At 34.1% G+C, this 25339-nt stretch overlaps 1 protein-coding gene across 1 annotated transcript; it reads left to right on the top strand.

Moving 5' to 3' along the window:
• The first annotated feature begins 23712 nt into the window (after positions 1-23712).
• On the top strand, positions 23713-25023 carry LOC127900285 (uncharacterized). The gene is made up of 2 exons (XM_052434902.1): positions 23713-24292; positions 24647-25023. Exons 1-2 carry the CDS (start codon positions 23713-23715, stop codon positions 25021-25023), a joined length of 957 nt encoding a protein of 318 aa, XP_052290862.1.
• The last annotated feature ends 316 nt before the right edge of the window (positions 25024-25339 follow it).

Genomic DNA, 25339 nt, shown 5'->3' on the forward strand with positions numbered 1-25339 from the left:
CTAAAGCACGTTGCAAACTGTTTGATGGGTAAAATTGTACTAAACAGAAGAGTTAATATAGAAAGATTGAGAGCTGCAATATAACAAGTGTAAAGATATGTTAAAGAATTCAAAGTGGAAAGCGTAGGAAACAACATCTTCATTTTCAAATTCACCCTAAAAAAGGCCTTAGATAAGCCTGTCCTTTGTCTCCATACTTATTTATTTTGTGTACAGAATCATTTTTCAACTTGTTACTGCAAGCAGAGTAGAATCATCAATTCCAAGGGATGAAATTTGGAAAAGAGATTACTATTTCTCATTTATTTTTTGCTGATGACATCCCGGTGTTCACAAAAGCTTCTGTTGACAGTTGTAAGAATCTCAAAGCGATTTTTAACTGTTATGTTGCTGCCTCAGGACAACTCTTCAATTTTTATAAGTCGTCTATAGTTTTCAGTGGAAAAATACCAACAGATAGAGTTAATGCAATCAAGAACGTCTTTTAACTTAATGTAGTATCTAGACATGAAAAGTATCTAGGCTTACCAAGACAAGTTTTTTTAATGAAGCAAAGCTCAGGGCAGGGTTCAAGATTTCAAACTGGAAGCATAAGTTTTTTTTTTTTTTTAAGTACAGCCAAAGAAGTCTTTATCAAAGTAATGGCTCAAGCAATACCAGCCTTTGCAATGAGTATTTCTAAGCTTCCCTTAGGGTTGTATGATAACATTTAGATGGCAATGGCTAAGTTTTGGTGGAGATTAGAAGAAGATAAGTGTGGAATCCATTAGGCAAGATGGGAAAAAAAAAAGCCAGGCAAAGAGTAGAGGAGGCCTCAGATTTAGAGAGATGTCCAGCTTCAACCAGGCATTCGTGGCAAAGTAAGGATGGAGATTGCTACAGTACCCTCAATCATTGGTTACCAAAGTGTTAAGGCTAGGTATTATAAAAAGTCAGACTTTTTTAGAGCTCAAGCTGGATCTAATCCATCTTACATATGGAGGAGCATATTGTGGGGAGGACATGTTCTTTGAAAAGGAATTCAGTAGAGGATCGGTAATGGTGAAAAGATACATATTTACAAAGACAACTAGATTCCAAGTCCCAAAACCTTTAGGCCCCTCTCAATCCAAAATCTGCCAGCAGAAGCTATAGTCTCAGAGCTCATTAATCTTGAAAGTCAGTTGGATAAAAGAAATGTGATGTAGTGGTTTATGGAAGACAATGCAAATGAGATTTTAAAATTTCCATTATTAGGAAACTAAAAATTAGATGAGCTAATTTGGCATTTTGATAAAAAAAAAGATTATATTCAGTGAAAAGTGTATATCAGCTGGCTTTAAAAATCAAGTATCCTAATAAGCCAAGCTACTAGTCCAAGGGGTTCAATCATTGGAACCTTTTATGGACCCTCCAATTGCCAGAGAAGATCAAAATATTAAAGTGGAGAGCAGCCTAAAATCTACTGCCCACTACCAAGAACTTATAAAAAAGAAAGATACTACTGGAACGAAATATGTAAACAAGGAGTGGAAAGCATATCTCATGCTTTGGTACACTGCAAAGCTGCAGGAAAGATATAGGTTCATGCCCCTTTTGAAACATGCTTCCCAGATGCTGCTAGCCAAGACATGTGGAATATTATGCTCGAAATGGCTAAGAAGTTGAGCGAGCCAGATATAGAAAATTTTGTTGCATATTGCTGGGCTATCTGGTATGGTAGAAATCGTCAGACTTTTTAAGGAAAAAAATGGACTTTTTTCTAGTTATGGCTAAAGCAGAGGCTATAGTTAAGGCCTACAAACGAGTAAATCAGCAAGGGCAAGGATTGGGGGGAAGCATAATTCGATGAATCAATAGAATTGGTGCCCTCCACCAGCAAATGTTTTCAAGGTTAATGTTGATGTTGCTGTTAACTCTGAAAAATGGATAACAGGGTTGGGTGTTGTAATCAAAGATTAAAATAGCCGAATTATAGTGGATGTTGTCAAGATCACCAATTTACGGGAGATTTAAAGACTGCAGAAGCTGAAGCTGTTGAATGAGGCTTAGTTGTGGCAAGGAATGTAGCTCTTAGATCTTTAATGGTGGAGACAGATTGTCAAGACGTGGTGAAGTTGGTTAACAACAAAGAAGGCAGCAAAACAGAGACTATTTGGGTGATTTCAGAAATCTAATATCAAAGTAAGGATTTCCAACACATTAGCTTCCATTACGCCCCTAGATCATGTAATGCTCATCCCTATTCCTTAGCTAAGGTAGCTTTAAAAAGTAATGGATATGTTGTTTGGATAGAACCTTTGCCAACTGATATTAAATCTATATTCTCAAATTTGCTTTAATAAAATTGTAACTTTTCTTCTAAAAAAAAAAAGAATAAAAACTCATTTGCTAAAAAATGAATATTATAAAATGAACCATAATTTTCAAAGAATTTAACAAATCATAATTTCACATAAGATGTGAGCATGTCACAGCATAGTGCGCATGCACACATTCTAAACTTCTGAGTTCTGATGGTCATGATATGCTCTGCTCCACCTAATTTCATTTCTCTTTGCGTATTTAATTTTAACGTCGGTTAAATCCATTTTCAATGGATTGATTGGGTTAATTTTTTTAACCTATTTAATAATTGGGTTGAGTTGCATTAATTAAGATAAATCCATGTAAAGCAACCCAACTCATATAAAAAATAACAATAATAAAAATATATTAATCCTTAATTGTTGAACCCTAAAAGTCCTAAGCGGCTAACTTATTTTTTAACCTCTTTTTATTATTTTATAAAATAGATTTAAACATGATTTCATTATAATATCTATTGCTTTATACTCCAATTCCAAAACTAAAAACACACTCTCAATCCTTAGTAAAAGCATGGTATTATCATTCATTAATTCATTATTCTTTATTATTATTATTATTTTACTTGTAATATTCTATTTTAATTAGTTTATTTATTTCCACAAAACATACATGTTTTGGATATGGAAGATTAGAACTAATGGTTACGAATTCTTTTTATTTTTAAGTAACTGATAGTTTTCATACTTTCAATCTATTTAATTTTTAATTTTAGTTTGACCTTCAACCCAATCAATCCAACCAATTCTGATGACTTAAGGGTTGAATTGGTTTAGATTGAGCATTATCTATTTAGTTGGATTGGCTTGGGTTGAATGTTTCTTAACCTAATTAATAATGGGTTGAATTAAAATTTTATAAACCCAATCTAACTCAGTCATGTACCCTGTTTAATTGACCAAAAATTTATTTACAAAACACACTTTTTATATTCTACTATTCTTCATCTTCTCCTCCATACTTTGAGCAAAACCACAAAAACATAGGCCATTTTTTATTAAATATTTTCCTCTCACCGCTAGACTAAATCAATCTAGAATGTAAATAATCCATAATTTTGGAGGATTCACAATGACCAAATATACTATTGAAGTTTAAACAAATGTTAATACACAATTGTTTGCCTGGTGATGTAAGGTAAGAAATTAACAATAAACTTTCTCTATATGTTTTTTTTAAAATTATTTGGTTTATTTTCAACCAAGTAAATGATGATACACTAGAATTCATGGCTATTGGGTTCTATTTTTTCGGAAACTTTGGCAAATATTTGAAGGCTTTGAATCTACCAAAATAAATCTATAAAACTTTTGAGTTTTCCTGAAATCTTTTGGTACGAAATGAAATTCTTTTAGAAGAATATTTTTAACTTCTTGTGGACTTTTTGAAATATATTCATCTTCCAAAATAAGAGCTATCGGATTTTTAAAAGGAATCCTTCTATTTGAAGTCGGTGAAGCATTTGCAACCTTCATGAATAATGTCCTATTACCCAAAGATGGAAATATTTTTTAATACATTAGAGGTATTATATCAACCATACAATAAGAGAATAACGCTATAATATATGTAGATATATTTTAAAAGATCACCTTAGAAGTGATGGTTATATTAAATTTAATTATATATATTATTCATGAATCAATTGGTTGCCATACGATGATGTGGCATTGACCGATGATATGGCAGCATCTTATTAGACCAATAATGTGGCATCACCTTATTGAACCGAAATGCTGATGTGGTGTTGACTGATGATGTGTTCTAACCAATCAAAGCTTGCCACGTGTTGCAATCCTGAGCGTCCGAATTGTTTTCATGCGATGGTTATGATTTATCCATTGTATCTATAAATAGAGGGCTCTCCCATACTGTGACACCCCTGAATTCATTTTTGAGCTCTATTTTCTATAATTCTCTTTCCATCTTGTATTTTTTTTTATGTATTTTAATAAATTTATCATTTTAAACCTAGTTTAATTATGGGTAGCTAGTTTAGTTTCAAGTTGGGTTGAAGATGAAGCCTCAACATGATCTATGGGCTTAATTAGATAAGTTATATTTTCTTTTCCTATATGATTTACGTGGTTATTTTGACTCATTATCCACAGACAATGTATCTTGTTTAGGTTTTGCACGGTACATTGGCTCCTTAGTGAAGGATTGTTATTGTTTGGCATAATGAGCACTTAGCACCATATTTATTAGAGAAAATTCCCCTCTAGTATTTTGTGGGTCGTCTTCACTCAGTGTGGACAGAGAGTATATCTAAGCTATTTAGTGGATGGTCTTTCCACGTTGTTGACAGAAGGATTATTATCGTTTGGCACAACGTGTTCTTGACACCACACTTAGTAGAAGATCATTACCTTTGACACACTAAGCGCTTGATACCATATTTATTAGAGTGAAGATTATGAGGAGTGAAAATACCCCCTCATAAATTAATTAGAACTAAAAAGGAAATATTAAGCTCGTGAAGAATGTTGAGTGTAAATCCAGAGACTCAAGTGTTTCATTTGCATTGTTTTCATCTTTAATTCGTTCCCGCCATTTTATTTTAAATCTTAAGATAAAAAAAAATCACTTCCAGCCAACTCACATTTTCACCTAGAAAATTAAACCTACCCATAATTAAATCTACCTCCTCGTGAGAGCGATACTCGTTACTCGTTACCATAAAATTTATTCTACAATAGATTCATGTGCTTGCGAGTACAATAAAATTCGCACAATAAGTTTTTAGCACTGTTGCTGGGGAGGTAAGTTATTTTAATTTGTGGAGTTAATTTTCTTTGTAAATATTGTAAATAATTTTTTGTGCAGGTTTTAAGTGTGTTTTCGTAATAAGTGTGTAGCAACTTGATAAGGTCAGTATCGTAACTTCTTATCCCTCTCTTTATTTTCATTAGTTTTATTTTTAATTTTTACATGTTCTTTACATGCATGGTCAAAGGTCATAGTCACATAATTTAGAACCTGTAAACCTCAAACTAGAAAAAAAAACACTTCGCACATTAAGACACGTTGCATCATAGTGTGAAATTGAGGATAATATTAAAATAGATTTTGCAACAATAAGCACAAGCACCGCAAGAGAAGCCATTTAAGGATTACTTCAATCTATTAGCTAATTTAAGTACATCATGCATAAGATACCCAAAGGTAGCTGTTAGGAGTTTTGAGTTAAAACCTAGTGTGCTAAATTGTCTCCCATCATTTTATGACTTAGAAAATAAAGACTCATACAATCATTTGAATGATTTTCATGCCGTTTGTCAAACTTTTAAATATGAAAAATTTTCAGATAAAGATTTTAAGCATAAATTATTTCCATTTTCTGTAAAAGATAGATCTCGTTCATGGTTTAATACATTGCCTGCTACTAATATCACATCATAGGAGCAGACGGTAACTAAGTTTTTAAATAAATATTTCCTAGTACATAAATACTAAAAAAGAAGATGAGCAATTCTTTGAAGCATGAGAGTGATTCAACAGGTTACTTTTGAAGTGTCCATATAATGGGTACAATAAATGGCACCAATGTCAATTTTTCTTGGAGGGACTATTTCTATATGTGTAAGAATAGCTAATGATAACAAGTGGAGGTGAGCTCATGTCTAAAAGCGCATAAGAGATTTGAGATTTCTTCAAGCAACAAGCGGATAATTCCCAACAATTGAGTCAATTATTTAGGAATGTGAGAAAAATCAAGGGAGTAAATAAAATACATGTTGGCAAGTCAAAATCAGAAATCAAGGAAGTCAAAGCAATAATTGAAGGATTCTCTTGCCAAATAGCATTGTCGACGGCTGCTAAATCAACAAAGCCACAAACATACAACCAATTTGACCATGATTCATACCCAGATCAAGCCAATGCTATAAATGTAATAGGAAAACAGTCGAATTATAACCCTTACTCTAATACCTATAATCCTAGATGGAGAGACCATCCCAATTTTTCACAGTCTTAATGATTTCAACAAAATGGAACAACAACTCCATGTCCACCAATACAACTAGTTCATCAAGCTCCTCAAGTCTCTCAACCACTAGTCAGACTATACAATCAGAATCAAAGCTACTCACAACCAAAACCATTAGAAGAGGCATTCCAAAAATTTAAAAATTTGACCTATCTCACCATTGTCGAGTTATGGGCTGAGATGAGGGCTGGCTTCAGTTCACAAGCCCAATCAATCTCAAAGCTTGTGAAGATGGTGGGCCAACTTGCCTCTTCAATTTAAACCTTAGTGATGATTATTGAGAAAGACAAATTTCTAAGTTAGCCAGTGCCCAATCCTAAAGGGCTACATAAAATGAGCATCATAAAGAGGTCAAAGTCGTCATGACCTTGTAAAAAGGCAAAGAAGTAGACAACTCAAGAATTTGAAGACCCATCAACAAAGGAGAAAAAAGATAACAACCCATGAGAATACATCTCCAAAGCTCATTTTCCTCAGAGGTTAACTAAAGTAAATAAGGGAAGTACCAAATATGAGATTGTGAAAATTTTTAAACATGTGAGTATTAATATCCATTTGCTTGATACTATGAAACAAGTCCTCTTATGACAAGTTTCTCAAAGACCTTTACAATAAAAAGAGAAGCACTCATGTTTAGAAAAAAAGGCATTTTTAACAGAAAACATTCATTCCATACTCCAACATAAAATTCCTCCAAACTACAAAGACCTTGGGGTCTCTATCATCTCATGTAGCAGAGGGAACCACAAATTTGAGAATGCTTTATTGGACTTAGGAGCTAGTATAAATATTCTACCTTATTAAGTGTTTGTGAAACTTAGTTTGGGAATATTACACCCAACTTCAGTTGCTGCAACTTGCAGATCAATCCATGAAAATATCTCGCGTTATTGTGGAGGATGTGCTCATTCAGGTAGACAAGTTTTATTTTCATGTTGATTTCATTGTGATTAACACTCAACTAGTGCAGGATTCAAAGAAGCACATCCTTATTATCCTAGGCCGACCTTTCTTGGCAACTGCCAATACTGAAAATATGTAATTGTCTATTGACAAAATATGACTATGGAGTTGAATATCTCTAACATTGCCAAACAACCTCATAATGGAGAAGATGAAGTTGCTGATGTGGATGTAATTGAAGAATCAGTTGATCATACTCTACCTTCTAACCTTGGTGATAACCTGTTACAAGAATGGTTAAGACACTATAGATTGGTTTTTTACGAGATCAATGCCTTTCTTGATTCATGGAATTCAAAGAAAGAGCAATTGGCACCATCATGGGAAAATCTCATCCCATCATCAGAATCACCACCAAAGATTGAGCTCAAACTATCATCGAACTCTTTGAAGTATACATTCATGGGAAAAGAAAACACATTGTTAGAAATCATCTCATCCTCTCCTAACGTCAAACAAAAGAATGTAAACGTCATTTACCCTATTTGTGGTTAAAAAAAAAAGATTACAACTAGTAGAACCTGAAGATTCGCAATGATAAAAATGCTAAGGACTACAAAAAGCAGACGAAAGTCTTCTATGGCAAGCAAATTATGAGAAAATCTTTTACACTAGGTTAGAAAATGCTTTTATTCAATTCTCACTTGCACGTCTCCCTAGGTAAATTAAATTCTCGACGGTCTGGTCCATTTATTATGCACATTATTTTTCCACATGGGGCCATTAAACTTAAAGAATCCAAAAAATGATGCAATTTTTAAAGTTAATGGTCAGAGGTGTAAAGTCATATCACGAGTACCAACCACATGGAAAAAACAACACAATAGATTTAAGTGACCCTCCAAACTGGACTGAAACTTTTTTCATTTCTTTTTCAGTGATTTAACTTTTTTTCATTTTTTTCTTTACTAATTGAATTTATTTGTTTCCTACTAAAGTGTGTTTGCTCGACAGTTGCATTTTCTCTTTCATCACTTGTTTTATAAATCATAAGTGTTTTAGTGAGACAAATCCTTTTCAATCACCTTAAGCGACTTCGACGTGTGAAGTGTCACCTAAACTACTTGATTTAATTTTGTCAATTACATCCTATTTAGGATCTACGACTACCAGAGTTAGTATCCCATGTTTAAGATCTATAAAGACAACTCAGAGAAATAAAAAGTGGTATCTATAAGACCCAATTAGAACTTGAGATAAACCAGGGATGGCAAAATCCGAGTTCAGGTCCGGGTTTAGCCTTCCTGGTTCCGGACCCGGATACTAAAATGCTATACCGGATCTGGATTTAAACTCGATTTTTATAATACCAGGTCCGGTACAGGTTAAACCCAGAATAATCCGGGTTTCCGGATTGTGGGTATTTAACCTGGATCACATACAAATAAAAAAAATCAAATACACTTTACAAAACCATATTTGACACAAATTAAATACAAAGCAATAATCCATTTTAATTTTACAAATTTTAAATTTCAAAACAATAAACCATTTACAAACACATATCCATGACTTGACACTCACAAAATACAAATCCATGTCTACAACTCAAAATCGTGATTCACGGATTTAGTTCACAAATTTCAACAATCAGTGTCCGGCGTAGTGACGAACGGTGGTGGTTGATGATATGATGATGATGAACATGTCATAGTCACGAGCGTGATTCGCAAAAGACGAATGAACAACAGCCAAAACCGAGATCGCGATGGACAAACGATGGCCAAACAGAGGCTGATGATGATGATGAATATGAACACAGTGAAGCGATGAGGAGTGGCGACGATGATTTAATGAAGATAAGAACTGAAGAGGGGTGACAATGATGATTTGATGAAGAGAAAAGAAAGAGGTGAAGAGAGGCGGCTGTGAAAATGTGAAATGGATTTAGGGCATCAACATTTTTTCCCCTTTTTATATTAAAAATAATTTAAAGAAAATAAAGATATGCGGGTCCAGGTTTCGGATATGTAGGTTTATGCGAACTCGAAACCGCACCCGGAAACGTCTGGGTTGGTAAAATGGTATCCAGATACCAGATTTATTTTAATCCGGTAAGGGTTAAACCTGGCCCGAATTATCTGGGTCAGTCCGGGTCCGGGTTAGGTCCAAGTTAAATTGCCATCCCTAAGATAAACTCAGTAAGAGGGAGATGATGAGTTAACATCCCACTTATTACATTGTGTGTTTTTATTTTTGTTTGGTTTCACGTGTGTTGTGTTTATGCTAGATTTATTTTTTTCTTTGGTGTGTTATCATTTGTCACCCCAGTTAAGTGGTGGATAACAGTACTCTGTGACTATTGAAGTCAGTTCCTTCCGTTTGCTACAATAAATGATATTCTCCAGCAAGGTATAAATAGGAACACAGCTTATGTAAAGCTTCACAAGTGATTTTCCTCTCTTCCTCATAATGCACTCCTCACAATTTACAAAACTCAGTCCAAACTTATGTGCTTGCTTATGAAGAATAACATCCTTATCAACATTCGTTGGTTAATCGAAGCCCAAGTACGGTTAGCAGAGGAATTATATCCTAAATTTGTTGCCTACATGCCTAGTTGCGTGTAAGGAAATTATGTAAGAAAACAAAGAGTTGCACGACTTTCAGTTTCTTGTCATAAGTGTGCCAGAATGCAATGCTATAAAAAATCATGTACTTCTTTGGGAATGGTGTCCAATAATAGGGAAGATAAGATTAAATTCATTAGGAATAGCTTGAATAAGTAATCATTGGATGATGTCATTTTGTCCCTTGAAACGCATCCCAGTGGATACGAACAACGTGCAATTTCTCAATTATGGTTATTATTCCAAAAAGAACATGCACGATATAGTCTCGAGAATCTGACTATAAACAACCCTATTTGCCAGTTTATAAGAAAATTAGATGGGAAGAATATACTTGACCTATAAAGGACGTTCATGCCATTTCTGAATGTAAAACTAGAGGAATATATGAGCCACAATCACAACTACCAATACATATCCTTTTGATTTACTGTTTGCTTTATTGGTTTTAATGGTTTGATTTCTATCTAATTATTATTTGCTTTTTTTTACTATTTATTTTTTAATAATTAAGCCATTAGCTGTGCGCATCATTTGACAAACCCAACCTATTTATAGCTGTGTATCATTATATCTGTCACCAAGATCTTTAAATTTGAGCATTTTTCAAGCATTCATAGATAGTTTTTGAGATTTTCCAAATGGCAGCCATTTTGAGCAGACAACTCAAAAATATTTGTGTGCTTTTTGGGTTTCACTATGGCAAATATAGAGAGTTTGTTCAAGCAGCTATAGATCTTGGTTGAGTACTACCAGAGAGAAAGATACACCTAATATATGAAAGAAGTGACTGAGAATTATCAAGACTTGTCACAAAGTCACTTTTACTAGAGGAAGCTAAGTGCTAGGCATCATCCCAAAAGCTCTAAAAGCTTTTGGAGAGGAATTAGTTGTCTCAGGTATGCAAGAAAAAATAATCAAAATGCTAAAACATGTTGATGCTTTCATTTTCTTACCAGAAGATCTTGCAACTCTAGAATCACTAATTACATTTGCTTCTTGGGCCATTTCAAGACTCTTAAAAAAATCTATTGGTTTGTTAAATGTCAACAACTTTTATGATGGCTTTATAGCATTTATTAATCACACAATTAAAAATCATTTCATTTCAGTTTCAACTAAACAACTCTTTTTTTGTGCTCCTACTGCTAATAAATTACTTGACTTTTAGAAGCCGATAGACTAGAGCCAGAGCTCAAGATTTACATTAAATTGGTCAACTGATGATAGTAATAGTAGTAGTAGTAAGAAACACAAATAAGATTTAACTCTCCGTTTGTAAATATTTTCAATTGTAATGTTCAGGTGATGTCTTCTGAACTCTACTTCGTTCCTTCAAGATACTAAGGACAATGTCTCGTTGTAGTTGGAGAGAAGGAATCGTTGACAATTGTAGAATAAATGATAGTTGTATTGTTATATTTACTAACCATTTTTGAATTTTTGAGTCGAAGATGGCTGAATATGGAGTTTAGTGTAAAACAAAAAACAAAAAAAAAAAACCAAATTGTTGAATTGCTTTCCTATATTATTGACTAATCTTTTTGACTAACTTGGCCATCTTGAGAGATTCAACAAAGACCAATCTAGACACTAACATGACAAGTGATGGTGGTGGTAAGTTGAGATTTTGTAATACCTAATTCTTTCGTTTCATTCATGAGCAACAACTAAAGGCAGTGGTCATTTTGCCAAAAAAAAAAATAGAAAAATAGAAAAAAGTAGAAGAATAAGAGACACTCTCACTCAGTAACTAGGTCTCTTGCCTCAGTAAGCTGAGAGTACTCGCATCAAATAGTGAGAGATGATCAAAATTGTTAGAACTCTTACTTAGTAACCGGGCCTCCAGTCTTAACAAGCAGAGAGTGTTCGCGTCAAACGATGAGAGTTTGATTTGTCCAATCCAGCTCTTCCTTAGTATCTAGGTCTCTTGCCTCAATAAGCAGAGAGTGTTCACATAAAACGGATAGAGTTAGTTAAAGAAATAATATAAATAAACTGGCTGCCTACGGAAGGAACTCTGATGAGATGGTAAGAATGAAAGTATTACTTTATTTTGACCAAACCTAATAATCATTATATCTAACATTGCTAAGCATTAAAGAAGGTTTGCTAAATTTTTTATTGATGGTTGAGTAGTAAAAAGGAAGGACATAACTTTTTAGAAAAGTTCATTTATTTGGTTAGTAGATATCAATTTGAATTTTGTTAGATTTTATCGCTTAATTTGCTAAAGACTTGTAATAAGCTAGTTGAGAGGTGTGTTGAGTAATGGAGAATGCATATTTATATAGGATAAAATTTTCAATTGATGCTCTAAGTCTCGCTAACATTTTCAATTTTACATGTTTAAATTTTCTAAGCTTTTATTATGTGTGTATTAGTATAATTTAAGTATTTTATGTATTTCAAGGATATTTTGGCCATTTCAAGACTAACGAGAAGTCAGATAGTCAAACATATGGCATTTTTAAACTCAGAACGGTCGAAAACCTTAGGACGAGCATAAAAGGTTATTCGGTACTATTCACGTATACGACACTATTCACATATACGGTACTATTCACAAGTATGGCACCATTCACATGTACGGTACGATGACATGGCATTGACCGATAATATGGCATTGACCGATGACGTGGCAAGATACTATTGGACCAAAATACTGATGTGGTGTTGATCGATGATGTGGTGTTGATCGATGATGTGGCAGCATCTTATTGGATCGAAATACTGATTTGGTGTTGACTGATGACATGTTCCAACCAATCAAATCTTGCCACGTGGGGTAATTCTGAGCGTTTAAATTATTTTCATTCGATGACCATGATTTATCCATTATATCTATAAATAGAGGGTTCTTCCCCCTTAATTTGACACCCTTGAATCTGTTTTTGAGTTCCATTTTCTGTAATTCTCTCTCCATATTTTATTTTCTACGTATTTTTATAAAATTATCATTTTACCCTTAGTTCGATTATAAGTGTCTAATTTAGTTTCAAGCTTGAGTTGAAGGTGAAGGCTCAACATAATCCATGGGCTTAATTAAGTAAGTTTACTTTATTTTTCTCTCTAATTTATGTGCTTGTTTTCACCCATTGTCGACAGACATTGTATCATATCTAAATTTTACACAGTATACTGGCTCCCTAGTGAAAGATCGTTACTGTCTGGCATAATGAGCACTTAGCACTATATTTATTACAGAGAAATTCCCTTCTAGTATTTTGTGGGTCGTCTTGACTCAGTGTCGATAGAAAATGTATCCAAGCTATTTAGTGGATGTTCTTGCCACGTTGTTGACAAAAGGATTATAATTTTCTACCACAGCATGTTCTTGAAACCACACTTATTGGAAGATCATTACCTCTGACACACTGAGTACTTGATACCATATTTATTAGAGTGCGGATTATGAGGAGTGAAAATATCCTTCTCATGAATTAATTTGAACTAAAAAGAAAATATTAAACCCGTGATGAATATTGAGTGTGAATCCAAAGACTCAAACGTTTCATTTGCATTGTTTTCATCTCTAATTTACTCCCGCCATTTGATTTTAAATCTTAAGATAAAAAATTCACTTCCAACCAACTCACAAAATTCACTTCCAACCAACTCACATTTACCCCTAAGAAATTAACCCTACCTATAATTAACTCTACCTCGCCGTGGGTTCGACACTCGTCACCACAAAATCTATTTTATAATAGATTCATTCGCTTGTGAGTACAATAAAATTTGCAAAACATCAAGTCATACTTGAATCTTGAGTGCATGTTTACTTGAATATGATTTGTTGCCTTCACATTATATGTGTTTTTTCATTTTGCTAAGACAATGGGATTATGTTAAAATGAGTCTTAAAGTTTTGGTGAATACATGAGAAGTTGCATTGCATATGAGATCTTGATTAAGTCAATTTGTTGCTTTGAGTATTTGTACATCATTTGCTTACATTTGTGCATGCTTTACAAGGAGTTGAAGACTTTAAACACCAAACTTCATATCTTGATTCATGAGTGCAATGTGGTAAGCCCCAATTATGGCGTAGAAATGATCTATGTTGTAATTGTATAACCACATCCTTGGTGGAGCCAGTTGCCAGGCAACTATTACAGAAAGATGTGAACAATTGAAATGTTCTTGTTATTTTTTTCTACAATTTTCCAGGCTTCCTCCTATTTATTTTAGTTGTAATGTTCTTGTTATTGTTGTTCCAATTGAAAACCACAATTAAGTAGAGTTATTTTAAAAGATGCTTAAAGAGCTCCCCTCCAAAGCTGCTATAATTATGGTTTAGGAATTTGGGTACATTTAACAGTGTTTATTCTGGCATCTTATACATATATATCGTGCCTTTTAAAAATCATGTGTTAATGAATTTGGTTTAATGTAAGCTAAAAAGGGAATCTCAAGCTCAAGCTCATGCTCGTGAAGCCATAAAGGTTGTCAAGGATGTTATGGAAAGAAAATTCTACCTGGTAATACCTGTTATTTTTATTGTAGAATTTCATTTGATCTATCTTGTTGCGTTAATAAATCACTTTTCTTTTTAGTATATCAATGAGTTTTGCAGGTGCTGGGTTGCACTTGTACATGATTCAAAAGAGCTAGACAAATTGCTGCTAATAGTAAGATTGCTAGCTATTTAGATCTTCCAAAATTCTCTCAAGGTTTTTCTTTTCTTTTTTTCATCTTTCTTTTTCTTAATAATTATTTACTCACACACACACACACACACACAAAAACTAAATATCCATTTCAATTTTCTCCATCTAAATTTTTTGTTGGCAAATTCCTTTACTTAATGTTTTCAACTGTTAGATTTGGAGGTATGAATGGTGCCTTAATTGTTATTTTTATTTTTTCTATCCGGTATACAATACTATAATATAATTCTTTGTATAGCTAGTGCAAAATAGTTCTTTAACTCCTTATTCTTGGCTGGAATGGTTTTGACATATGATAAAGAAGCTTTATCACCAATTAATGTGGAATAAGAAATAGGAGAAAAATGAGATTAAAAAAGAAAGAAACATAACCAATATAAAAATCTAATCTACCTCATATAAACAACTTGAATAAATGTATCTCTTACTTAAATGAATAAGTGTATCTCTTACTTAAAGAATATTATAATTTTACTTTGATTCCTAGAAATTATGGAATATTGTAATATTCTTTAAATAAGACTCATAAACTTATTAGGTATATATTGAATCATCTAAGTTGAATAATCTTTTAATAGTTGAATTTGCAATGAAAATTTGAAAGTGGAAAAACTAACCCTACTGCGTGCTTGTCATAGATAAAAATTTTACTTCTTACACTTTATTGTCTGTTGTTAACTTAGATTAGTAAGTATGAACCTGCTTTAGCTCTGTGCTCTTGAAGATTTATAAATGCTATTTGGTTTAGATGTAAGAAAATTAAGGTATTATTATTCTTTTTAGTTTATGATGCTCATGGATTTTGCATTATAAGATGGTTGAAACTATTTGTTGCATTGCCTTTTATGATGATGGGCCATGGAATTTCTAGTGTAAAGAATGCTTGCATACTTTTAGGAATATCATCTACAATAACAGGGGAGTAACGAAAGGTAAAAATTGAAAATTTGACTTCTCTTTAAATTTTTTCCCAAATTAAGGTAAATAATTTCGTTATCTTTTTATCTTTTTTTGTAGTGTTAGTTAGGGCAATATGAACATTGCTTGAGTCCATGCATAATCTCTTTTGCATGCATTTTTCTTCCCAAAATTGCCAATAGCGAAATGCTTGCATTTGAAAACTGCTGAAGGATTGAAATTGCTTTAGTTGATCTTTCAGCAGGTAAACTCCAAACGAAAGCATGTCATTGGATGTGTAGTTTGATGGTTGCTTGGTCGATGTCAAAGATTTGAAAATTCATTTAAAAGTCGGACGAATGATATTCAGATCGATTTTGGTATTTAGTTTTTACGTGAGACTGTATACTAAACTCGAAAAAATTTTGTTTAGTTGAATTGTTTGCTTTTACTGAATAAATTGTGGGTATTGATTTAGATGTCAATTATGGAAGTATGGATTTTTTAATTTTTAATTTATATTTTTTTAGAATTAGTTGATATATGTATATGTTTTGGTGCCAATTTCAATAATTCCCGCCAAATAATTAAAATTTATTTTATTTACCGTGAAAATATATCTTAAAGAAATTTCAATTATTCCCATCAGATCTAATGAAAAGAATCAAATAATTTTATTATTCCAATTAAATATGTCATGTTTATATGACAAATAACAATAATGAATGGGAAGTGTTTATAATAGATATTAATCATGCGCGAAAATTTTACATCAAAGTAACAATGATAGAATGGTGATACATAATGTGTCATGCATAACACCACATACAAAAACAGTCATCTTATTTTCTTGACACCGGAATCAATGACGATCGTTCAATTGTTATGTCATAAGGTAGATGATGGGTTATAACTGTCATAAAAGCCTTTTTTTTTTAGTAGTGTAATTTAGTCAAAGATCCTAACCTTTATTAAAGTTTTGGAAACCTATCAAATCATAAAATTTAACAGCACAATGTCATTATAGTATTAAACTATATGACTTAATAATGTTCTTAAATTTTAATACATTCAAGATCTTGGATCTGAATATTTCTAATATATATATGGATAATTTTCCAATGAGGGATTAGGTATAAGCTAAAAGATAAGAAAAACACATGCTGCAATACATTATAGGACAAAATACATTATATCATAGAGTGTATTTTGCTTGTCGTTCAGTTTATCCCTTACTTCAATAACTTAAGGGATTTCTTATTAAATAATGACTCTATATGTGTGTTTGTTTGTTTGTGTGTGTGTGAGAGAGAGAGTGTGTCATATGGTGTAATACTTTATTGAATAAAAACATTATAACACCATATAGTATGATAGCAAATCCACAAATCTGTATTTAGCTGTATGTATGTATATATATATATATATATATAGTCTAGGATCCTGGATTTTATTAAGTCCAAAAAAGCTTTTATACCATACGGTATAATATAATGGGATTATATTATTACATTTGTGTAATAATTTTTTTGAACTTTAACAAAGTCCAGAATCCCAGATTGGATAATTTCTATTATATATTTAAATTCTAAGGTCCAATATGATGCAAGATGTGATTAATGTTAAAAATTGTATGTTTATTGAAGAGTAAAAATATTTATTTGTGCTTATATTATAATTTAAATTTGTAATTATGTAACATATTATGAATTTCTAATTATATTTCTAAATATTTGATTTTGAGCATTTTTTTGTGTGTTTATTAGATAAAATAACAATTTCATGCAATTCAAGGCTCCAAACAAATAAATGAATGTCAAATTTGGATTGCAGAGGTCCAAAAAAGTTAAGTCTTTGTCAAGGAAGATTCACGTCTTTTGTTATGAAATTGTTAGTGGAATAAGTTGTTACCATGTTAAGTGTAGTAATTGTTAGTGAAATAAGTTGGGTGTGCTTGAGTGAATTTATTTTTGGTTCGTGGAACAAATGTATGGCCATGAATATATAAAGAGTGAATCCATAACTCTAATTAATTTATTTCTATAGTTTCACTTAAATTAAATAACTTGTAGGATGAGTAGGGTACCTTCCGGAGGTCATAATTTGGGCTACATGTGTATATTTTGGCCATATAATATACATTGTCAAAACTTACGACGAGACAAACCAAACTTAAATAGCATGTCCAGTTCTGCCTTATGTTCAAGCTTGAAATTCTACTTATTTCTTTAATTATTTTTTAGTTTTAAGATATTTTCTTATTTTTTTGTTTCTTTTCAGATTTTTAACTTTTTTTTAAATAACGGATTTGGGTGCAGTTTGTCTTGTTTTCTTATTTGGAATAGGAAAATGTTATTATAAAATAACATTTTATATTTGCCTATTTTAATAAATTTACGGTATTTACGATTATTATATAAAGGAGCTAAAATCCCTTGTTTTGTTAATTTTTAGACTTTTCAATAAAACTTTCTTTGTTAAAAAATTTTGTTTCTTTTATCTATCGAACTTTTATATTTTCATACTGTTAATTAGTATAAGAGTAGTTTTGTACCAATCGCACAACTTTTCTAGCTACCTATATCCATCCCCACCAAAACCATCACATAGGCATCCACTAACCCAAACCTGACCAAACCCACTTACAGATTCTCGTAATCAGAGCCATCGTGTGAAGCCACAAAATCTCTTGAGCTCTACCACACTAATCACTATTGATCGTTCTAGTCGTCATATTCACCATCGAGAACCACCGAACTCGCCATCCATAGTTTGTCCAATTTTGGACACCATCAAGAACAATTAATTATAAGAATCATTGTAACCAAATCAAAAGCATGACCTAAATTTAGTGTTTCGATCCACCTTTGTCGTCGCGAGCTGATCGTCACTGCTGACATTAGCTTGCTTCCAACCGCTATCTTTTCAAGATCTGACTCCATTTAGTCCCAATCACAGCCACCAGTCCCTCGTAACACCAAAAATGAGAGTTAAGCTTTATTTATAGTTTTGTTATTGGTTCTATTTTTTATATGAGAAAAAAAAAGATAAAGATGGAATATTGAGGCCCATATTATCACTTTAGCTTTAAAGAAATTCCAGATTTTGATGGTAATCTTGATTATATTTTTGACCGAACATGCGTGATGGATGATTTTCTTCAAACTGTCTCATCAAAAGTTATTGTTTCTCATGCATCATTTAAATTGATAGGTGATGCTTTAGATTGGTGGGAAGAATTATAAGAATCAACTATTCGACAAGGACTGGATGAAATTAAAGAATGGTTTGATATAAGATAATTAATTAAGACTATTTTGTTCATTATAATGATGTCGAATCATTATGGTTGATCTATCTGAAAATTTTAAAGAATAGTTACAACCTACCCTTGATTTGAGCATTAAGCATAATAGTATGATCACATTTGTGTAGCAAAATCAAGTTGAAGATACCACAACAAAGATTATTAGTACAAAGATGTTGAGTATTGGAGAATGCATATTTATAAACGGTAAAATTATCATTTCAAGCTCCAAGTCTCACTAACATTTCCACTTTTATATATTTAAATCCTTTAAGCTTTTATTATATGTGTTTTATTATAATTTAAGTATTTTATGTATTTCAGAGATATTTTAGCCATTTCACGATTAAAAAAAAGTCAAACAATAAAATGGATGACATTTTTGAACTCGGAACGGTTGAAAACCTTAGAAGGAGCATAAAAGGGTATTCAACACTATTCACATATACAGTACTATTCATAAGTACGGCACTGTTCACATATACGGTAGGATGAGATGGCGTTGACCGATGATGTGGTATTGACTGATAATGTGGCAGCATCCCATTGGACTAATGATGTGTCATTAATTGATTATGTGGCGTTGACTGATGATGTGGCGTTGACCGATGATGTGGTAGGATGTTATTGGACCAAAATACTGATGCGGTGTTGATCGATGATGTGGTAACATCTTATTGGACCGAAATGCTGAAGTGGTGTTGACTGATGACGTGTTCCAACCAATCAAAGCTTACCACATGGGGCAATCCTGAACTTTCAAATTGTTTTTCATCCGATGGCTATGATTTACTTATTGTATCTATAAATAGAGGGCTTTATCCCCCTAATTTGAAACCCCTGAATCCATTTTTTAGCTCCATCTTGTGTTTTTTACGTATTTTAATAAAATTATCATTTTACCCTTAGTTCAATTATGAGTGACTAGTTTAGTTTCAAGCTTGGGTTGAAGGTGAAGCCTTAACATGATCCACGGGCTTAACTAGGTAAGTTTACTTTCTTTTCCTCTCTGATTTATGTGGTTGTTTTGACTTATTTTCAACAAACAATATATCTTGTCTAGATTTTGCACGGTATACTAGCTCCCAAGTAAAGGATCGTTACTGTCTAGTATAATGAGCACTTTGCACTATATTAATTAGAGAGAAAATTTTCCTCTAGTATTTTGTGGGTAGCCTTGATTCAGTGTCGATAGAGAGTGTATCTAACCTTTTAAATGGTTGGTCTTACCACGTTGTCGATATAAGGGTTATTATCGTCTGGCACAACGCCACAATTAGTGGGAAGATCATTACCTTTTGCACAATAAGCGCTTGATACCATATTTATTAGAGTGAAGATTATGAGGAGTGGAAATATCCCCCTCATGAATCAATTGGAACTAAAAAGAAAATATTAAGCCCATCGTGAATGTTAAGTGTGAATTTAGAGACTCAAATATTTCATTTGCATTGTTTTCATCTTTAATTCATTCTCACCATTTTATTTTAAATCTTAAAATAAAAAAATCCACTTCCAACCAACTTACATACAGACCTTGAAAATTAATCCTACGCATAATTAAATCTACGTTCTCTTGGGATTGACACTAATCACCGCAAAATCTATTCTACAATAGATTCGTGTGCTTGCGAATACAATAAAATTTACACAACAAAAGATAAAGTTAATTAGCAAGAACATTGCATGAGATTTGGCAAAAGACTTGAGAAGTTTAGAAGTGATTCATTTGTACAAGACTCCATCTTTTCAAAGAATTACTCATAAGGGCAAGAAAAAATGAAGCATGTAGAATTTGGTTTCTAACAGGATTGATGAGCAAGGCTACAAGATGCATTGATGCCCCACTTCAAGTTTCTTTTAAGGGGGCGAAATTGATGTAGGACATTATTTTAGGATTATAAAATTTTGTTATTGTAGATCTTTTGATATTTTCTATTTTAATTAGAGTCAATTATATTATCTACCTTAGTTTTTATTTCTACTATAATTATCATTTAATTTTCCTTTTTAAGTTAAATTAAGGAAGTAGGTTTCCTCTATTATAAATAGAGAGGTCTTCTTATTATTTTTATAACTTCAACTTTTGATTAATAGGTTTCCTCTTTTATAATTTCCTTTGGGATTATCTATCAAAATCTCTCTTATAGAGTCATTTAGATTAGAGCGTAATCTCTAATCTCACTTAATGTATTATTAAAAATCTCATTAAGTCGTTTGGATTAGAATGAGATTTCATCACACTTCATTTATAGTGTAAGCAAATTGCATTGACTTGGTCTAGTAGTAGAACGATATCTAGTGTTATCAATCCTAATTTCATTTCCACTACCCTGCTCCGTCACCATATTTTTTAAGAAGGGCTGGATTTTTTTTTTTCTAGTTATGTTCCCAATTATTGTTAAATACTTTTCTTGACTTATTGATTGGTTGTTTAACATTGAACCTTGTAAAAATAATGGATGCCACTAATTAGTAATAATTCACAAGAAAATATCACAACAATTCTTTTATCTTGTAATTCCACTCACTACTCTCCATTATCATATTCTATTGTAATACATAAATTGAGATTAAAATATAAAATGCAATTGATCAAATCTTAATAACGTCAGATAAAGCTTTCAAAAGTAACTCAAAAAACATTTTAGATAAGAGTATTGCCATGAAATTGAAATCGCGATTGTTGTGGTTTAGACATAAAATTGATTGGGATGAGTTGTAATTGTATTTGATTTTACCTTTATGGCTGAATTGAGACTTTGGGAAATTTTGATCTACAAATTAGATTTGTTGTGCTAATCTTGAAAATGCTTTAAACATGATATGCTTTTTAATATAGATGGTTTAGATTTGTTTTCAAATTTAAGAATTTTAAAAGAAGTTTTTGAAGGTGAAAAAAATACCCAACTTGATGCACTTAATTATTTGAAAAATAAAATTTGATTCTTTTCCAAATGTGTTGCTCATAGAATATTATTAACAATACTAGTAATAGTTGCTTCTATTGAAAGAACTTTTTCAAAACTAAAATTGATAAAAACTTATTTAAGATCAACCATGTCAAAAGAAATATTAAATAAATTAGCTATATTATCTGTTGAGAAAAATATATTAGTGAAATGAGAATATAAAAGTTTGATAGATAATTTTGCATTATAGAAAGGTAGAAAATTGATTTTAAATAAATAAATTTTTAATAAAATTGATATATATATTTAACCTCAAATTTTTTGGAAGACCTATTTAAAACAATTCACCTAAAACCCCAAAATTAGTTGAGCCGCCCCTACTCTCATGTAGTTGTCCTACTGAGCTTTTAAATTGCTGTACTTAATTGAATTATTAGGCTTCTCACTGAGCTCTCATTCTCATGCTCTCATGCTATGTTAAGTACAAAATAAGCTTTCTGCTACGAAACTCTCATGCCATTGTGCTCTCATATAGCTGTGCTTAAATGACTTATTAAACTTTCTACTACTGAGCTCTCATGCTATCATGTTATTGTACTTATTTGACTTATTAAATTTCCTACTACTGAGCTTTCATGCTATCATACTATCATAATATCATGCCTATTTAACTTTTTGCGTTTCTTGTGAAAGCAGTAATCAACCGAAGTATATCACCTATAAATATTCAAATCGAGAATAATTTTGTAATGAGAAAGTCCGGCTTCAATTATTATAAACAAAGGACCATTAGCATTTAATTTGCAAGTTCAAAGTCAAGTACAAAATCATTAACTCAAAAAAAAAAAGATGTCGAAAATTGCTCGTCCTGTTGGCTCTAGTTGTTGTTCGAATTACCCACTGGTTTTACACTTGGGCAAATCCCAAAGGTAATGGCAAACTAGTTGTTGATGCGAGATTCTGGTTCTCCTCGTTCTACGACCAGGGTCTCTGCTCGATCAACTTCACCACGACCAGGATCTCTCCTCGTAAAGCTTCTTCTCCAGAGGTTCCTGCGCACACAGACAGGTCAGAGTACGCCGGTTGTTTTCCCGGCGCAAACCCTCCGATGCTCAAGTCAGATATGAAGGTTCGGGGAACGCTTGCCACAAATCTTATGGCTGTTAGGTTGTTTTCTCTCTTTTAGAATCAAAATTGCTAACCCTTTTACCTTTGTTTGCTACCTTTTTATAGGCTTCCTCTGAGTCCCGGTCTTCCGCAGTTTACGCCCGTTGTTCTCCCCACGCTCGAATGTGGATGTCCCATTATCTTCATGATGGGCGAATGGAGATGAACCTCGTGCCTTGATTCTCGGATAGGAAGGCACGTCTCGCCAACTGCCGTTGACCGGGTCTCCTCGCCTCGAACCCTAGCGGGAGTGACCCTATGCCTCTAGCAAGGGTTCGGCCTCGCGAATAGCATATTCGTGGACGAGCAGAATATTCCTGCTCCTGTTCCCTTGCTACCTGGCTCTTACAGGAGACACATACTCGTAGAATTCTGCCACCAAACATCTGCTCATCACGTCTGGTCTCACCGAAGTATTTCCCTCAAACACCGATCCCCCCGTTTCTGGTGTTGGGTAATGTAATGGACCAGCAGTAGAAACTCAGTGGTTCTTGGTCGCGTGGGTCTGGAAAAGGCTGCCAAGAGTCGTGTCGCATTTAATTGCGGATGAAGTGATGTGGCGGGAATCAGCCCCTCCATTTGAATTTCAAATCTACTGTTGCAAGATTCTCGGGATATGTGTCATTAAATGCTGGCAATCCAAAAGTTTGCTCCTCAGTAAGAAAACCCAAAGTCCTTAGACGCGAACTCGTCATTCTCTCCCTTCTTGTCTCTCCGGCGAATGAACCTCGGCATTGAAGCTTTCATCCTCGCCTCTCTCTAACCGAGTCCCTACTTCAGGTATTTCTTCTATTTTCTCGGTCTTAGTTAGTTGTAGATAATTTCTTTTCTCTCTGCTTTGCTTGAGGTTGTAGTTGGCGGTGGTGTTTTGGTTAGAACTTAGGATATGTCGAAGGGTAAGGAGAAAGTCATTGAGATTGGTGACAACGAACTAGGTTTCTTGCCTAGTCTGCTCGCTGATTCTACTTTTGACCCCGGGGTCCCCTTAGAACCCACTAGGTCTAGTGTCGGGATTAGCGCTAGGAGGATGTCCCCCCAAACGACCTCCACGAGCGGAAGTAGTGGTGAATATGGACCTTCTGGCTCGGAAGACACCTTAAGTGAGGATCAAGGAGGTGATTCTGGTGAAGGATCTTCACCAGGAGCGCCGCGACCAGAGGGGCGTAGTACAGTAGGAGGTAGAGCCTCGTCGCGGGATTACGCTATTGATTACATGACCTGCACGACCACATTCAACAAGCTGGATGACCTCCGGCTCAGGTATAGCATTCCTGGTGAAACTCCTCTCAAGATCCCAGGAAAGAAGGATACACCTAGCCGGCCTCCTAGGGGATACGTTACCCTGTTTCTGGAAAGCTTTAAGTTTGGGCTAAGGTGTCCCTTGCAGCCTTACTTTGCCCGGATACTTAACGGGCTAAATCTGGCTCCTGGTCAGCTGAACCCCAGTGGGTGGAGAGTGCTCTCTGGTCTGTTCATATTGTGGGACAGATGTTGCCAAAGCGAGCCCACGGTTGATGAGGTGAAGCACCTGTACCAGCTGAAGAGCAGCCCTAAAGATGCCGACTGGTACTACTTCCAATCTAGTACCAAGAGCAGGAAACCCATAACTGATCTTCCAACTGGTGGTGGTGGGACTTGGAAGAGGAAATTCTTTTTTGCTGGGGGTCCTTGGGGTCAAGTTGCACAAATAGATGGGAAGGATTGTCGCGTCCCACCCCGTTTTACGGTCCCAGGTTGCCTGCTCGCTTTAGATGTCTTGTATCCATAATTGTTCTTGCTGTATTGGTTTGTCTCTAACCAAGTGTCTGTTTGTGCTGTAGTTTCTTGGGGTGTTCATTTCCCGCTCAAATCTGACCAACTCAAAAGGGTCGAGGCCGTATTGGTTAATTCCTGCCCGAGTCGAGAGTTGTTAACCACCTACAACCTGCTCAAGTCTCGTTTGGTGCCCCCTGGCCATAAGATGGAGGACGCAGTGATTGGAGCTCTGACCAGGAAACGTTCTCGGCCTCCAACAACCAAGCGGGACCAGAACAAAGATGCTCCTGCTACGAAGCGAAAGAACATCGTGCAGCAGGTTCCTCCCTTGCAGGCTCTTCCTCCTACTCCTGCTAAAGTCGGGGAATCTTGTGGAGCAGCCACTGATCCTGCTTCCTCTTCTCCACCTGTCGCACCTCGGTCTTGCTTACCTGACAACTGAGCAGAACACTTGGTCCCCTATCTCAATGAGTTGTCTAAACTCGTGAGCAAGAAGGACCTGGAGGACTTTGACGGTTGTACCCTGGGCGAGCTGGTGGGAGCCATGCAGTATAGCGCTTTCTATCTCAGTTGCATGACCACCTACTATAAGGCCAAGGTTGGCCGTTACGACAGGAAGATGAAGGAGGACATTCAATCGGCGGCGACCAGAGCTGACGTTGTCGAAAAGAAAGCGGGGGAGCTAAACGTTGAGAACCTCAAGCTGATAGAGCAAGAATCTCTTACTCAAGCAAAAGCCATTACCCTCAAGGAAGAGC

Source organism: Citrus sinensis, chromosome 2 (assembly GCF_022201045.2).
Source record: "Citrus sinensis cultivar Valencia sweet orange chromosome 2, DVS_A1.0, whole genome shotgun sequence".
NCBI lineage: Eukaryota > Viridiplantae > Streptophyta > Magnoliopsida > Sapindales > Rutaceae > Citrus > Citrus sinensis.

Coding starts and splice junctions, on each gene's coding strand:
- LOC127900285 (XM_052434902.1), top strand. CDS start 23,713: ATGTCGAAGGGTAAGGAGAAAGTCATTGAGATTGGTGACAACGAACTA. Junction 24,293..24,646: donor TGGGTGGAGAGTGCTCTCTG/GTCTGTTCATAT, acceptor TTTGTGCTGTAG/TTTCTTGGGGTGTTCATTTC.